A 17,135-nucleotide genomic window follows, 5' to 3' on the forward strand; every position below is an offset into this window, starting at 1 on the left:
CCATGGAGAGGAGGCAGATAGCCTTATAACTCAGCAAAGTATGCAGGGACTTGCCCATGTGACTCCAGACTCCATTTTGCTGTAATTTTCCACAGTAAGAACAAAGAGGTTCTTACACCTGGAAAAGCCTATATAAGGCTGATGCCTCATCTCCATCTTGTCTTCAATCGTGCTTCTTACCTCTGGAGGAACTTTGCAACAAACTGAAGCTCTGAACAAAGGACTGCTGACCCATCCCAATGGGGGATGTACTCCAGAAACTTGATTTAAACCTGCAGTTTACTTCATCACTGTCAAAGCCTGAACTAAGAACTTTGCCATTACTGTATGTAATTGATTCAATTTAACCAATTCTAGCTCTCATCTATATCTTTTCCTTTATGAATAACCTTTAGATTTTAGATTCTAAAGGATTGGCAACAGTGTGATTTGTGGATAAGATCTGATGTGTAAATTGACCTGGGTCTGGGGCTTGATTCTTTGGGATTAAGCAAGCCTTTTTCTTTTATTGGGTGTTGGTTTTCATAACCATTACCCTAGGACGAGTGGCACTGGTGGTGGATACTGGGAGACTGGAGTGTCTAAGGGAATTGCTTGTGTGACTTGTGGTTAGCCAGTGGGGTGAAACCAAAGTCCTCTTGTCTGGCTGGTTTGGTTTGCCTCAGAGGTGGAAACCCAGCCTTGGCTGTAACTGTCCTGTTTAAGCAATTGGTCCTGAATTGGCACTCTCAGTGCCTCCAGAACCGCCCCATCACTCTGCCATTAGGGATTTTTTTCCACGAGAACCCCCAATAACATTTTGTGAACCCCCAGGGTTCACAAACACCAGTTTGGGAACCACTGCTTCACAGGAACAAAGCCACTGCCGAGACAGCCCCTCCTTGTGTTAGGCCTAACTGGAAATGTATCACAAAGCCAGTTATGCAACCTGAACAAAGTCAGGCTACAGAGGCTTCTGGGTAATCATAAGTGAAAAACGTCCGGAGCTGCCTGTCTCTCACAGAGTCAGGCAACCATAAGATAAAGAAAGGAACGGCATTCCTGGCATGGTACCAGAGTGTACTGTGTTAGGAACAATGGCAAAACTCCTGTTCAGTCTCTGTTTCTTTCTGACTCCCTCATTATTACTCACATAAATCGTATCATTCTTGTTTGTAGTAATTGTTAGGCAGTATTATTCATATTAATCATATAGTTTTAACAAAAATATATACATAATAAAGGTTTTGGGTTTTAGTAATTAGTAAAAGGGGGTTGGACTGCTAAATGAATAATTTGTGACGCGAGGGAACTGTCTATAAAATCATATGCTAGTTGTAAAGAAGCAAGCTGGTTCTCTCTGGAGACGAGCTGCTCTCTATTGATGCGTGCACTTGTCAATAAAGAGCATTTGATCGGACCTTGCTGGTGTTGCCTGTCACTCTCGCGGTCAGACAACGAACTGTGTGCCAGTATTGGGGCACCGGGGTCCCCAACACTTGCATGGTGCAAGCGAGCTTCAGTGCCTGTCTCTGGACAGGGCCCAGCGCGCCTCCGCCCCCGTGCCACACACGCCAAGGGGCCGACTCAGCAGGGCACAGTCCCTGCGGACTCAGTGCTGAGTGGTTCGGACGTTCTCAGTCCCACATGTTCATGTCATTGGGCTTCGCCTAACAGTGAGGAAACAAGCTGCAGACTAGCTTCGTGCCCACCGGCAGTGGGTCCCAGACCGTGGAAGCCCTAGATCTGCCAGGGCCATGCCACCCCAGGCCCACGTTGTCCCTCCAGTCCCCGCCCCTTCTCCAGTGCCGGGATTGTTGGAAACTGCAAATGTCCTCCCTGGACTTGGGAGGTTTTAACTGTAGGAAGCCAAGGTGTTGCCTTAGTAGCCAGAAACCTAGCCGATGTCTTCTTGCATTTTAGCAACAAGGCACAGGGCTAATTCCCTAGTGCTTGGTGTAAACTTGGAATTGAGCAGAACGGAGCCATTATCATCTGCAAAAATAATCCAATACAGTTTTTCAGTAGTCTGCAGCCCCACGAGACTGCATTTTAGCTTGATAACTAATTGCAAAATTAACCAAATGTACAGCACTACCCAACACTTCAGTCCACCTAAGAATAACAAAGAAAAACAAGCTCCTTTAATTTTTCTTTTGTTATTAATATTAAAAATATATATATTAAATAAAGAGCCAGAAGTCATCTCTATTTAATCTAGCCCCCATTTGAAATTCCCGAAAATGCTGGTGGAGTCACTTTGCCTTCCTTCTCTAATTCTGGCCTTAGTGAGGTCACAGACAGATCTGAGAAGGCATAATGTGCTTGGGTAAATTCTAGTTTGAACCAAGCTGTCCTGAAATGTCTGATTGTAAACTTCAAACCAGCTTTTGATTCTATCAAAGGCCACATAGAATTTCTCATTGAGTACTTCATATTTAAAAATTAGGCAATCAAGAATAATGTTCTGTATGATGGAGCAACACTCCCATTTCTGTTCATCTTATTCTATAGTAAGATTTTCTTGATCTGCACAATCTCTGTCTGCCCCAGCTATCTCTTGTATACATTTTAGATATTTCATCTGCTAAGTATCAGAGGGGTAGGTGTGTTAGTCTGGATCTGTAAAGGATAAATGGACACAAATCAGATATTAGGAATGGCAATATACAAAAACCTGTAGGAGAACACTTCAACCTCCCTGGAGACACAATAGCAGATTTAAAGGTAGCCATTCTGCAGCAAAAAAACTTCAGGACCAGACTTCAAAGAGAAACTGCTGAGCTACAGTTTATCTGCAAATTTGACACCATCAGCTCAGGATTAAACAAAAACTGTGAATGGCTAGCCAACTACAAAAGCAGTTTCTCCTCCCTTGGTTTTCACACCTCAACTGCTAGAAGAAGGCCTCATCCTCCCTATTGAACTAACCTTATTATCTCTAGCCCTGCCCCTGGAAATTTCCACTACATGCATCCGACCAAGTGGGTATTCACCCACGAAAGCTCATGTTCCAATATGTCTGTTAGTCTGTAAGGTACCACAGGACTCTTTGCTGCTTTTTCATCTGCTAAGATAATTTCTATCTCCATTTTTAAAGATAAGATAATAAGACTTAAATGCTAGCCTGAAAGGCTAATGCTTGTAGAGTGTACAGCTGTAAACAGATTTCATGAAAAACCAAGAAATAAAGAACTAGTGACAAGTATATACAAATCTGATTTAAATTTTTTTAAATGTAAATTGTAAAAAAAAATATATAAATTAAAAGTAACTTAAAAATTGTATCTAACCTGACCAGCCTTTCAGCAAATTCACTCAATATGAGCTACCTCCTAACTAGTAAGGAAGGAGAAATAAAAGACATGCTTTTGATGACATCCCATCCTGTGCATTGATGGGTCCCTATTGGAGAAATGGCAGGAATTCAGGAAATTTCACTTCCTCCCCTTTTCCTAGAGTTGTGATCACCAATTGGTCAATGGCTATCAACTGGTTGATCCTAGAAGATCTCCCAGTTGATCGCGATCTCAGGTGGAGAAGTGGGGCTGCTGCTAAGGCAGGCTCCCTGCCTGCCCTGGGGGGCGGGGGAGAGTCTTCCTCCATGTGCTGCTCCTGCCTGCAAACACTGCCCCTATAGCTCCAGTTGGTCAGGAAGGGGAACTGTGGCCAATGGGAGCTGCAGGAGCAGAGGTTGCAGAGAAGGGCAGCACACGGAGCCACATGCCCCCCACAGGGGTGTGTTGGCCCCTTCCAGGACCAGTGTGGGGCCTGGTAGGCGGGGAGCCTCTGTTAGCAGCAGCTATGCTGCACCACAGACCACTGGAGGTAAGTGCTGCCTGGCAGGAGGCTGCACCCTAACCCCCAGACCTGAGCCCCCTCCCAGAGCCGGTACCACAAACCCCCTCCTGCACCGCAAGCCCCAGCCATGAGCCAGTACCCCAAACCTCTCACACCCCAACCCTGAGCCCCCTCCCAGAGCTAGCACCCCAACCCTGAGTCCCCTCCTGGAGCCAGCACACCGTTCCTCCTCCTACACCCCAACACCCTGCCCCAGGCTCAGCCCAGAGCCCCTTCCCACACTGCAAATCCCTAGGCCCCAGCCCAGAGCTAGGGTGACCAGATGTCCCAATTTTATAGGGACAGTCATGATTTTGGGGTCTTTTTCTTATACAGGCTCTTATTACCCCCCCGACCCCCATCTTGATTTTTCACATTTCCTATCTGATCACCCTACCCAGACCCCACCCCCTACCTCACCTAGCTCGGTGAAAGTGAGTTGAGGGTGTTGTGGGCAGATAGACTGCTTAGGCGAACAACAGTGGTAGTCCGTGCCCGGAGTGCTTCAGCTCCAATAAACACACCGAGTGGGAGAAATCAGCAAGGTTTATTTGAGATCTCAAAGTGGTGCTGGGAGACTTGACCTGCCTCAAATCCAGCACGAGTTAATACAAGCAGGTTACCTTTTTTTATACTTTACCTCTAGCTAAGCCGTCCCTTTTCCCCCCTCCCCCTTCTCCCCCTATAGCAGTTACATTAATCAGTGTCATTAAACTGTTAAACTCAAATCTGGCGACTACATGTCTAGTTCATTAGGCCTACTTCTTTGAACTACTATCTTGTCCTGTCCAGAGGTGTTTTATTTCACTCCCTTGTGGCAGAAGTATGCAGGCCTCATTATTTCTGCTCCATACAAGCTTGAGCGGCCTTGCAACTGAAAAGGCTGCGGACACCTGGCCTTTTGTTTTATGGGCCTGCTAGGTCAATTAGAGTTTAACATGGACGGACTTTTGCTCATGAGAGGCCTAAGGGAAAACTCCATATTCTTATAGCCTTTACCTTTTAAAATTACTTAGAGTAATGCTTAGTGACACTTAGTGGTCTCAACAATTCCCTCCTTTGAGAATACTCAACAACCTTTTGGCTGAGTTTTCTCATACTCTGCGGACAAGAATTGATTAAATGCTATGGAGCTAGGGCTTTCAATAACAGGGTACATTGGGAGTTTTGGGGAGCGGGGGTTACAAAGCTTATGAAGAAGCATCTTAATACAGGCTATTAGGATCAGGGTGACTATACACAGTATTACCCCGGTGAGGAGGAGACGCACAAGGCCCCCTCCTATTCCTCCCAAGTTGGGCAACCAACTCTAGAGGAAGTCAAAAGTGACAGGTTCCCTTTCCTGGGCCTTCCACTCCTTTAAAGCTTGTTCGGCCGACAGGATGTGTTTGTTAATGTCCTCTGCATTTTCTGGAACATAAGTACAGCATTCACTTCCAATAAGGGCACATACTCCGCCCTGTGAAGCCAGAACATAATCTAGGGCCTGGCGGTTTTGCAGGGATAGTAACCGGAGCTGATAAAGCTCAGAGCTGATGCCTTTTTCTATAGCCAGGGTTTCATTGGCAAACTTGGTGAGGAACACAGAAAGCCTTCGATAAAGTTGGGCCAGTCGTCCCACCCCATATGATGGAAGGAGGATCATACCAAGCCTGTCTCCCTCGCTAACGGGCTCTGGGGTGGCATATAGAGACCTGCGCTGCCTGGGGCGGCCATACGGGGCTTAGGCCAGGACCCACAGCGGAGGGGCAAGGAATCCCTGGTAACAGCTTCCATACCACCCATGAGGGAGCCACTTATAGGGATTCTGGCCACATATGTAATAGAGCAGGCCATTGCCCAATAAGCCATTATCTCCCCGAGCCATCTGTGCAGCCTTTGCAGAGGTCCAATATATAAACCCCTCCCCAGAATCCTGTCCAGAGCTGTTATAAACCGGAATGGACACGTTAGTGGTTGGGGTTAAATAATATTGACAGGTGCTGTTACCTGCAAACCATGTGTGGTTGGCCGTCCTATTTTGAGCACAGCAGAGGAGGCCAGGGGGAACGGCACGAAGGCTAATGGGCTGAGGGGTAACCTCGCCATTCCAGATGGGCTCCCAAGGATAATTAGTGAGGCTAAACTGGGCTTCCTTGGAACAGTTTGCGGCTCGAGTAGGCCATCCAGGGGCGATTTTTGGGATAGGTGGGGGATATTGAGAGCCATTAATGCTCAGCCATACCTGGCAAATATCCGACCAATTTTGGGGAACCGCTCTCCATGGCAATCCTGCCGCGTGGTGCGGGATTTGGGAGCATATCCAGCAGTTAGAAAAGTTAAACTCCTGGGCAAAGGAAATCTTTAAGGCCTCATAGGTGTTTGTTTCCAGGTTAGTGGGACTTCTTCCCCACCCCGCATGGGCTGCGAAGGAGGCGGGGACCAACAAAAGAAGTGCCCCTATGGTAAAAAGTAACATCTTGGTAGACCTTGGACTTGGACCTATATCAAGCAGGTGACCTTAGCGTCTAACAACTACAATTCCCCAAATATCCACAATATAACAATTACCAATAGCAGGCAAATCAAGAACAGGAGGGACCAGGCCAACAAGTTAGGCTGGCCCTCTGAAAACAAACGTAACCAGATTTCAGAGTTTTCCCGGGGAAGGGAATTGGGGCGCCCAAAGGGGAAACACTGCATTTACTATTCCGCACTGTCAGGGTGGAAATAATAGCGGGGCTGCCCATGAACCTGTACCCAGGTGGGACCCACAGGGGCTAAGCAGGGCGATAAGAACCCGCGAACCCTTAGGCTGCGGCCCCTGTGTGCTGTGTGTACCACTATGTGCACCACCCACCGCTGGTGAAGAGAGCAATAGTGTGGTTGACAAACAGGAGGGATGTGAGACCACACTAAAGGGCTTCCACCCATATTAGGGCCTAAGGAACTGGTGAGGGTGAGGCTTGACCCTTATGTCTTTTAAACAGCAGTTTAAGTCCCAGATCGTCGCTGGGAGTCTCTGGTGCTGGCTGGATGGTCCACTGCTCAGGAGCAGGCACTCTTTTCAGTCTGGAGTGGTGGATCCAGTTCTTGTGTCCCTCAACCCTGGCCGCCGTGTGGGAGGTCAGCAGGACGGTGTGGGGCCCCTTCCACTTCTCTTGGAGAGGCTCGTCCTTCCAGGTGCGAACGAGGACGGAGTCACCTGGCTGCAGGGAGTGGATAGGCTCGTCCAGCGGGAGAGGCTGCGAGTCTTTAGTGTACCTGTGAAGAGAACAGAGAACAGCAGACAGAGAGCACATGTACTGGGACAAGAAACCACATCCCACTTCCCACTCTCCTAACAGAACCGGTGTACCATTCATAGGCCATGCCCTTCCAAACATAATCTCGAAGGGACTAAGTCCTAATCTACCCTTAGGAAGAGCACGGACACGGAGTAAAACAAGGGGCAAAGCATCAGGCCACCGAAGAGATGCCTCCTGGCAGACCTTTGAGAGATGTCGCTTGAGTGTCTGCTTGGTGCGTTCCACCACTCCACTGGCCTGCGGTCGCCATGGAGTGTGGAGCTTCCAGGTGATCTGTAAGACGTCTGAGATATTCTGAATGATCTTCGATGTGAAGTGTGGTCCATTGTCAGATTCCATCCACTGGGGAAGTCCGAATCGGGGAATGATTTCCTTGACAAACTTCAAAGCCACTGTCCTGGCAGTATTGTTTCTGCATGGGAAGGCTTCGGGCCATCCGCTGAATCGGTCCACTAAGACGAGAAGGTATCTGTACCCTTGAGTCCGAGGGAACTCAGTAAAATCTATTTGCCAAACCATTCCTGGACCTGGGGTGGGTTCCAGGGTAGCAGGTGGCACTGAAAGTCCTGGTCTGGGGTTGTTCTTTTGGCAGATTAAGCATTCGGCCTGTATCTGGGAGACCAGAAGCCTGAGTCCAGAGGTCAGGAAATACTTATTCACGAGCTGGGTTAGAGACACTCTGCCAGCATGAGTGGTTTGATGTAGTCTTTGCAGCACTAGTCGCATTAGGCTCTTTGGTAGGAGGATCTTTCCTTCTGTGGAGTGAAGCCATCCCTCCTTTTCCTGGAGCCCAAGTGTGTTGGCCAGGTTCCTTTCCTCATGTGAGTATTGAGGGGCTGGGAGTTCCCCTACTGATGGGATGAGGGCATGCATCTGGGCATCCTCAGTTTCCAGTGGTTCCAGGGTAGCAGCTCGCTTGGTTTCCCTATCCACTCTGGCATTGCCTTTGTTGACATCATGGTCTTCTTTTTGATGAGCCTTGCAGTGTATCACTGCTACCGCCGAGGAGAGCTGCACTGCTTCTAGAAGCCGGAGAATCTGCGTCCCATGCTTCACCGGAGATCCTTGGGCTGTCAGCATTCCCCTCTGCTTCCACAGACCTGCATGAGCGTGCAGCACTCCAAAAGCATATCTGGAATCAGTAAAGATGTTAACTCTTTTTCCTTTTGACAGTTCAAGCGCGTGGGTTAAGGCTACTAACTCAGCCAGCTGGGCTGATGTCCCGACAGGAAAACTCTCTGCTTCCACCGTCTCATGGAGAGTTACAACAGCATAGCCTGCCCTCTTTGTCCGTTTGTAACAGCGCTACTGCCATCGGTATACCACTCATAATCTGCATTTGGGAGTGGCTGATCTTTTAAGTCTGGGCGGCTGGAGTATTGGGCATCTATGACATCTAAACAGTCATGTTCCTGCTCCTCTGTTTCTGGCAACAGGGTGGCTGGGTTAAGGGAGGGGCAAGCCTGCAGAGTGACTTCAGGATTTTCCAGAAGCTTAGCCTGATACCGAGCCACTCGAGCCTGTGTGAGCCAGAGACCACCCTTAGCATCCAGCAGGGATTGCACCATGTGCGGCGTGTACACTTTCACAGTCCCTCCCAAAGTTAGCTTTTCAGCTTCCTCAGGTACTAGAGCAGTTGCAGCTACCGCCTGTAAACATGCCGGCCACCCCTTGGCAACCTGATCCAGTTGTTTGAAAAAGTAAGCCACAGGACATTTCCAGGTGCCTAGCAACTGAGTAAGCACTCCCAGAGCCACCCCTTTCCTCTCATGCACATACAGCTGAAACGGTTTGGAGAGATCTGGCAGACCCAGGGCTGGGGCCTCCATCAGTTTCCTCTTTAGAATTTTCAATTCCCTGTCAGCTTCTGGGGACCAGTTAAAGGGGTCGTGATCTGCTCCCTTAACACACTTACAGTGGTTTCGCCCACAGTCCGAATTCAGGGATCCATATTCTGCAGAAGCCTGCCATTCCCAGAAACGCCCTGAGCCGTTTACGATTGTGTGGGACAGGCACTTGACAGATAGCTTCCTTTTTTTCGTGTGAAAGCTGACGCTCTCCCTGCCTTAGGTGAAATCCTAAGTACTGCACTTCTGTGAGAGCAATTTGAGCTTTACTTTTTGCAACCCGATATCCCCGGAGTCCAACAAAGTTCAAAAGGCTCACAGTTGCTTTAAGGCACGGGGTGAGACCCACAGCAGCAATTAACAGGTCATCCACATATTGCAAGAGGAGAACTTGGTCCTCATTGTTCCACTCCTCCAAATCTTTAGCCAGGGCCTGACCGAAAAGGGTGGGGGAGTTTTTAAACCCCTGGGCTAGCACTGTCCAGCAAAGCTGCTTTTTAACCCTTTTTCTGTCCTCCCATTCGAAGGAGAAAGTCTCCTGAGATGCAGTATCAACTGGAATTGTGAAGAAAGTGACCTTTAAATCAAGAACTGAAAAATGGGTGGACTGTCCCCCCACAGAAGCCAACAATGTATAGGGGTTCGGGACCAGAGGGTGCAGAGTTTTAACTCGTTCATTTACTGCCCTCAGGTCTTGCACTAACCGGTACGTGCCATCAGGCTTCTGCACAGGCAGGATGGGGGTGTTCCAGGCTGACTGACATTCTCGGAGCACACCACACTGTAGAAATCGGTCTATTGTTCCCTGCAGACCCTCTCTGGCTTCCCTCTTGATTGGATACTGCTTGATTCGCACCGGACCCTTTCCTGGCAGGAGCTGAACCTCAATGGGGGTTTGATGGGTGGCCTTTCCCGGGACCCCTGATACCCAAACGAGGGGGTACACCCGGTCCTCCCACTGGCTCCACTCTGGGGCTTGCATAGCTGATGGCTTAACTGCAAGAGCCATTACCCAGGCATTCTCGGGAGGTAAGGTGAGGGTGATTTCATCTTGGGTAAAATGCAGGGTGGCTCCTAAGTGACAAAGCAGATCCCGTCCTAGCAGGGGTGTTGGGCAATCAGGGAGGTAGACCAGCTTGTGAGATATAGTTCTGTTTCCCAAGGCGCATTCCGCTGGGGCATACACTGGACACTTAGCTCCTTTTCCTGTAGCACCCATTACTGTGAGAGAATCTGCCACTGGCAGCTGAAGGGGTTGGTTTACAGCAGTTCGTGCTGCTCCAGAGTCTATTAGAAAGTCTATTTCTGAGTTTCCCACCCGCATTTTTACTCGGGGTTCCGGGGGCAGGATGGTCCGTCTCCCCTGACACCCCTAGTCTTGATTTTCTGCTGCCATCATAGGGGTACCTTCCCTTTCGGGGCACTCATTTTTCCAGTGTCCCTCCTTTCGGCATATAGCACACTGGTTGCGACCCAGACGCCGTTCCTGCGAACCAGGGCGTCCACGCCCACGGCCTCTCATTCCCTTGCCCCTGCCACCTTCCTGAAACCTTTTCTTGCCACCAGCCTGTACTGCTGCAACCATCATTTTTACTTGTCTCTTTTCCTTTTCTGCCTCTCTAAGGCTGTAAGTCTTATTTGCAGTTTCCAGAATTTGTGCCATGGTCATGCCCATTAAGTCCTCCTTTTTCTGTAACTTCCTTTTAATATCAGGGGCTGCACGGCTAGTAAAAATGCCCTTAATAATTGCCTCAGTTGCCTGATCATCGGGGTTTGCATTAGTATGTTGCCTGATTGTATCCCGAATACGCTGCAAAAAGGCAACCGGACTTTCCTTTGGTTCTTGCACAATTTCATAGGGCTTAGCCCAGTTATTGTGTCTAACCACTGAGTGCCGGAGACCATGTAAAAGCAATTCCTTATAGGAAGAGAGGAGGGTGAACTGCGGGGGGTCATTAGGGTCCCACCTAGGATCAGCCCGTGGGACCGCCGCATCAGGAAGGGGGGCAGCTGGGTCCCGCTCATGTCTCCGCTGTGCTTCCTCCCTTGCCTTAGATATAACCTGATTTCGCTCCACCTCAGACAACAGGGTTCTTAGAAGGATTTCACAGTCATTCCAGTCAGGCTTGTGACTAGCCAGGCACCCCTCAAAAACTGAGATAAACCGGTTTGGGTTTGTTGAAAATTCCCCAGCCTGTGTTTTAAAGGCTGCCAGTTCCACAGGGTTAAAAGGGACATGGTTATAAACTTGCAGGATAGTAGCCTGGTCATTATCTTCATCTGCCATGCATGCTTTCCTGGTACTTGTGACCAACTGATAGAATCCTACCGGGGGGTCACTCTCTGGGGCTCTAGGCACCTTCTCATTATACGGTGGGGGTGTAACAGCCGAAGGGGACACCGGATCTGTCATTACAATCGGAGGGGAGTTCTGCGGAATACCAGTAACAGCTTCTGGACCTGCCGGAGTCAGATTACACTTTTGCAAAAGATCTGATCTCTCTCTTAACAACCTAAACATCTGTGCATACATAAGTTCATTCCATTTACCCGTACGCTGACAAAACAGAGATAACTGAAGGATCGTGCTGTAATTAAGTGATCCTTCCGGAGGCCATTTCTCCTGACCTTCCAGTAGATAAAGAGGCCAGTCTACTGTACAGAATCTTTTTAGTTTGCTTTTAATTAGTGGATCTGATCCAAACACTTCCCAATTGGCTAGAATGCATTCTAACGGTGTACACCGTGCCCTGCCTGTACTCTGTCCCTGCCCCATATCCTAGGGTGACACTGGGCGTCCCCAGATACCAACAAGCAAAAAAATCCAGACAACTGGATTGTTCCTACCTTATCAGAGGGACCGGTTCTGCACCGTCGCCTGCCCTTATCCAAGGGTCCGGTTCTGCACCGTCGCCCACAGCTGTTTCTCCACTTTCAGAGCGTGTTGCACCGTTGTGCCCTCTGGGGTCGACCAAACCGCGTCTTCGTCGAGGCCCCCGATGAAGTCACCGGTGCGCGCTGGGCATCGGTCGTCGCTGCGATACGTCGGCCGCCGAGAGGGGTCCGGGCAAGGCAGATTTTAGCCTCAAGCCCACCCAGGGATGCCAAAACTGTTGTGGGCAGATAGACTGCTGAGGCGAACAACAGTGGTAGTCCGTGCCCGGAGTGCTTCAGCGCCAATAAACACACCGAGTGGGAGAAATCAGCAAGGTTTATTTGAGATCTCAAAGTGGTGCTGGGAGACTTGACCTGCCTCAAATCCAGCACGAGTTAATACAAGCAGGTTACCTTTTTTATACTTTACCTCTAGCTAAGCCGTCCCTTTTCCCCCTCTCCCCTTTTCCCCCTATAGCAGTTACATTAATCAGAGTCATTAAACTGTTAGTTTATTTCTGGCCCGGGGGGGGATAAGGGTGTGAGCCACAGCAATCCGAGGCAGGCGCTTGTCCTTTACCATCCGCCTCCCTTGAGAGACTACAAAGGCTAAAACCGTTCCCGGATCCCAGGACGGGAACGCCGCTGAGCACGGGGGTTATAGGTGGCACAGCGAGCTCGGAAGAACCCGCCCCGCCGCCGCCGCCGCCGTGCACATAACGAGCCCGCGTCTCGCCGGGGCCGCCTGACCCCGCTTAGCTCCGCCCCCCGCTGTGGACGGGTGGTTGCCATGGCGGCGGCTGGCACTGTGAGGCGGAAGTTAGTTGTCTGCTTCCGGAGCAGCCGAGCCAGTCGGTTCAGCAAAGATGGCGGCTCCCAGGCGGCCGTGAGCGGGGCGGGGGGACGTTTCACCGCGACTTCTGCCCGGCCACGATGGCGCTGAGGAGCCGGGGGCTGCTGCTGGGTGCCGCGGCCGGGAAACGCCAGGGAGCCGGAAAAGGTGATTTCCCGCCGCTCCTCGCGATTGCCCTCACCCGCCCCGGCACCCCCGCGATGCAACGCCCGCGCGGGGCTGGCCGGGCCTCGGGTGCCAGCGCGCCAGGGCCATGGGCGAGCAACGAAATAAAGTGTTGCCGACACTCAACGCGCTAGTCCCGGTAACCCGCTCTGGGCTGCCAGGCGGACGGGAGGTTTCCCGGGGCGACCTCTGGAGGGTGGGCGCGAGGCGTTTGTTCTAGGGACTGAGCTTCTTGCTCTGGTCGTGCCCCATGCTTAGTGAGCCCACCCGGGTTCAGGCCGGTCAGCTCTGGCCTGGGACGGCGCGTTGTCAGGGAGCCTTTCACGAAAAGACGGGTGCTTTAGGAAGGTCTGTTGGTGGCAAGCTTTCCTCTGGGTTAGGGCGAACCTAGTGCTCCAGGAAAGTATTGGGAATACTCTGTTCCGGTAGGTGCTGCCTTTGGTACCTCGGTATTATAGGAATATAAGAATCATCATACACAGACTTAACTGTTAATCTAGTTATTTGTTGTGTTTTTGATGCCCCCCTGAACTAAATGCTTCAGAAGAAGGAGCAAGACACCCTGTAATGGGTCATAATAGTATAATTTGCCTACATAGGGAAGCTTTTCCTAGATTCTTACTGTGGTATCTGAATGCCAAAGTGTTTCCCATATGTGGTTACTGAAGATCCCAGTGGCACATTTTGATAAGAAGGAATGTTAACACTGGTAGCATTGGCATACCTAAATGCTGCTTGTATCCCTCTTCTGAATACTCCAACTTTTGGTTTCTGCCCAACATTGTTACACAGCTGTGCACTGTTAAACAGTTACTTCACGCCAGAGCAGCTTGAATATGAATGGATAATGAAGTGATCTATGTATGCAAACCTTACTGGACCCTTCAAAATGGAGGGCACTATTCATTATAAACAATGATCAGTTTCTATTAGAAGTTTTTCTGCATCATGAAATTATCAATTTTTGACATTCGCAATCTGCACATACAGCTGTCCAGCTAGAAATCAATATTGCAAATCAGATTTCAACTACGTTGGCAAAGGTGTCTAGGACGTCTTTATTCAGTTAGTCAGGCAGTTGTCTGGGTAATTACTTAGTTTTGTTAAGAATAATTTTTTAATTGTTAGATAATCTTTCTGTCATTTATGCATTTGGGTTATAGGCATGAAAAAACTGTCAACTCACTTTTGCAGACCGTAAGTGGAAATGTAGTATGCCTTCTGCATTCAACTTATGACTCAGCCCACATATTGTGGAAAACTGTTCAGTTCCGCTAAGATTTTCACTCAAAATCTTCAGCTCACGAATTCTACATTTCAGTCTTTGTAGACTCAATCTATGTATTCTGTGTATATTCTAGTTCTTTCTTCTTTTCCTGATTTTTCCCCCAAGGGCTTCGTTTCATATCTGCTGTAGCCAGCTTCAGAACCGCTGAGGGTGAAGTGGACACGAAGGAAAATGAGGTTGTTGCCCCAGATTTCATCAACCGAAATCCTCGTAACTTGGAGCAGCTGGCACTAGCAAGGAAGGAACGGGGCTGGGAAACAACGTGGCCCAAGAGAGAGTATTGGCATAGGTGAGTCAGAAATCTGTTAACAATAGTGCAGGCTTAACAAAATACATCTAGATTGTAACCTTAAAGTCATAACTCCCACACTACAATATTTTTACTTAGATTCAGCTGAAGATTTCACTCCATTCAGAAGATGATACACTTTAAAGTGCTGAGCACTTCCCATCTGAAAATTGGGGCCCTTAAAGATGTTCGGGTTGGGCAAGCAAAATCACTAATCACTCCTGAGACTACAGGCCACAGTGTTTTAGTGTAGCAATAAATAGAAATAGTAGCAAGTTAGAATTCTCTGCTGTTGATTCCAAACGAAATAAAAAAGTTGTAAACGAGCTTTTAATTCCAGAGAAATATCTTGTTTTCTGAATAGCCCTTATAAAAGTCTGAATACATCAGTGAACAAAAAATACTTACAAATAAGAATAAATCAGTGAAAATAAAAAAAAACTTGCAAACTTTTGAACAAGCAATAACGTTTGCAGTCTTAAAACGTGTTTCAGAAGTTTTACTTAGAGTTCTAGTTACCTCTTCAGAGTGTCTTTTGCTTCTGGGCTCTGGTATGCCAAAAAAAAAAAAAGGTTCAGAATCGTGGCACCTGATATTTCCCCTAATAGTGTCCCGTAAAAGACAATATTTAGATAACAATTACTTTTAAAAATCCATGAGTCAATGTTAACGTTGTTGTAGTGCTTTTCTTTCTACTCGATAAGTGAAAAACACAAAATTTATGATGTCCTTGACTATTTTCCTTGTTTTAAAATTTAGAAATGATGCCATAGTCACATATATTGTAACTTATCAACTTTTAGCTTTTTTTCTAAAAGTTTTGTTTTCAGAGTTGTAAACAAATAATTGTAGAAATGTAAGGCTGGCCTCAAGAGGTCATCAAGTCCAGTCCCCTGTACAGAGGCAGCACCAAGTAAACCTAAATTATCCCTGGCAGGTGTTTGTCTAACCTGTTCTTAAAAGCTGCCAATGATGGGGATTTCACAAACTCTCTTGGAAGCCTATTCTGGAGTTTAGCTATCCTTATAGTTAAAAAGCTTTTTCTCCTATCTAACCTACATCTCCCTTGCTGCAGAATACTGAAGCTGTCTTTCTTTCAGTGTGACACAGTCTAAAATAACAAATAATTAAATGGAGTTCTTGAGCAGTGATTTGTTGTTCTGTGATTAGCTTTCATGTTCCTTGGTACTTATTTTTCCCCTCATCCAGACTACGACTTGAGCGGACACAGCACTATGTGGAGGCCTTTGTTGAGCATTGCAGTGGGAATGTCGTTGTCTCAGCCTCCACCCGTGAGTGGGCCATAAAGAGACATCTGTACAGTCCCAAGGGAGTGGCGGCATGTGAAAATATTGGGCGTGTGGTGGCACAACGCTGTCTGGAAGCAGGAATCAACTTTGTAACCTTTAAAGCTGTTATCCCGTGGGAATATCACTGTGACTCGGTAAGCATCCGTCTCCTTGCACTTGATTTCTTTACACAAATTTTACTGCTCTTGAACACTAAAGTGATCCTCAGGTGGCTCAAGCAATGTACCTTAAACAAGAAAGAACTACACAGTCCCCTCTTCTTTCAGCTCAGAGCCATGTGGACATCCTACCAGAGCATCTTATCTCTGACAAGCAACACCTTCTTCTGTTGTTGAAGTTCAGGGGGCCTCTATGGCTTTGCATCTCAACACTAATTTGTAGGACCCCTGTTATTCCAGTACTGGCAGATTTAATTGGTTGGGGGATGATAGGAGGGATGAAGACTACTTTAAACCTTCATATTTTACAGCTGTTTCCCTTCTTTAAAACCAGATCCAACGATTTCAAAAGGCTGTGACAGATGGTGGTGTTGTCGTGGGTGAGCCTCGAAGAATCTATCAATAAGATGAAGCTGGTGGGCGAAATTTCTTATAAAGGACTGTCCTGCTCTTATACAGGAGTGGGCAAAGTAGTAATTCAGGCCCAGAGCTGGGACAGTGTGGAGCATAGCATCTTATTATAATAAATAAGTGATGCTGATTTTTTTTTCTTTTTGTTGACTTCAACTCTAACTTGTTCAAAGATTTTAAGGCCAGAAAAAATCATTATGATCTAATGAGGCCACAATTTCACTCAGTAACTATTCCTTCAAGCCCATATCTTGTGGTTGAGCTAGATCAAGTCTAGATTTGTAGACATCCAGTTTTGATGTAAACTTCAGGTAATGGAGAATTTACCACACCCTTTGGTATATTTTTCAATGGTTAATTACACTCACTTTGTTTAAATAAAATTTAAAAAAAAACTTGCACTTTATTTCTAATCTGAAGTTATGTAACTTCCAGCTATTGTATGCCTTTAATCTATCTGACAAAGACCACTACTATTTGGAATCTTCTCACCATGCAGGTATCTATAAGAACTGACTTGACATATAAGCAAAATATATTGCACTTCCCCAAACCAGTCTTGTAGCCCTTTTTAATCCTTTCCACTTCAACATTGTTTCTGATGTGTGGACACTGGAAGCAGAAAACATGTAATGACTTTCCCAGTGCTATATACAGAAGTAATTTCCCTATTTTACAGTACTTTGCTTATGCATCCAAGAATCACATTAGTCCTGTTAGCCACAGCATCCCACTGGGATCTCATGTTCACTTGGTTATCTGTCATGATTCCTGAATCTTTTCTAGAGTCAGTGGATTATAGTCAACCACGCTGCAGGTGTGACCTGCATTTTT

The 17,135-nt window shown here is 47.6% G+C and overlaps 1 protein-coding gene across 1 annotated transcript; it reads left to right on the forward strand.

Moving 5' to 3' along the window:
* The first annotated feature begins 12,683 nt into the window (after nucleotides 1-12,683).
* MRPL18 (mitochondrial ribosomal protein L18) lies at nucleotides 12,684-16,431 on the forward strand. Its single transcript, XM_032772633.2, has 4 exons — nucleotides 12,684-12,827; nucleotides 14,239-14,422; nucleotides 15,632-15,866; nucleotides 16,225-16,431. The coding sequence occupies exons 1-4, from the start codon at nucleotides 12,761-12,763 to the stop codon at nucleotides 16,294-16,296; spliced, it is 558 nt and encodes a 185-aa protein (XP_032628524.1). The 5' UTR covers nucleotides 12,684-12,760; the 3' UTR covers nucleotides 16,297-16,431.
* The last annotated feature ends 704 nt before the right edge of the window (nucleotides 16,432-17,135 follow it).

Source organism: Chelonoidis abingdonii, chromosome 3, assembly GCF_003597395.2.
Source record: "Chelonoidis abingdonii isolate Lonesome George chromosome 3, CheloAbing_2.0, whole genome shotgun sequence".
In the NCBI taxonomy this organism is placed as follows: Eukaryota; Metazoa; Chordata; order Testudines; family Testudinidae; genus Chelonoidis; species Chelonoidis abingdonii.

Excerpts from the sequence above, each read along its gene's own strand:
- MRPL18 (XM_032772633.2), top strand. The coding sequence starts at position 12,761 with ATGGCGCTGAGGAGCCGGGGGCTGCTGCTGGGTGCCGCGGCCGGGAAA. Across the intron at positions 14,423-15,631 it reads AAGAGAGAGTATTGGCATAG|ACTACGACTTGAGCGGACAC; the intron begins GTGAGTCAGAAA and ends CCCCTCATCCAG. Across the intron at positions 15,867-16,224 it reads GGGAATATCACTGTGACTCG|ATCCAACGATTTCAAAAGGC; the intron begins GTAAGCATCCGT and ends CTTTAAAACCAG.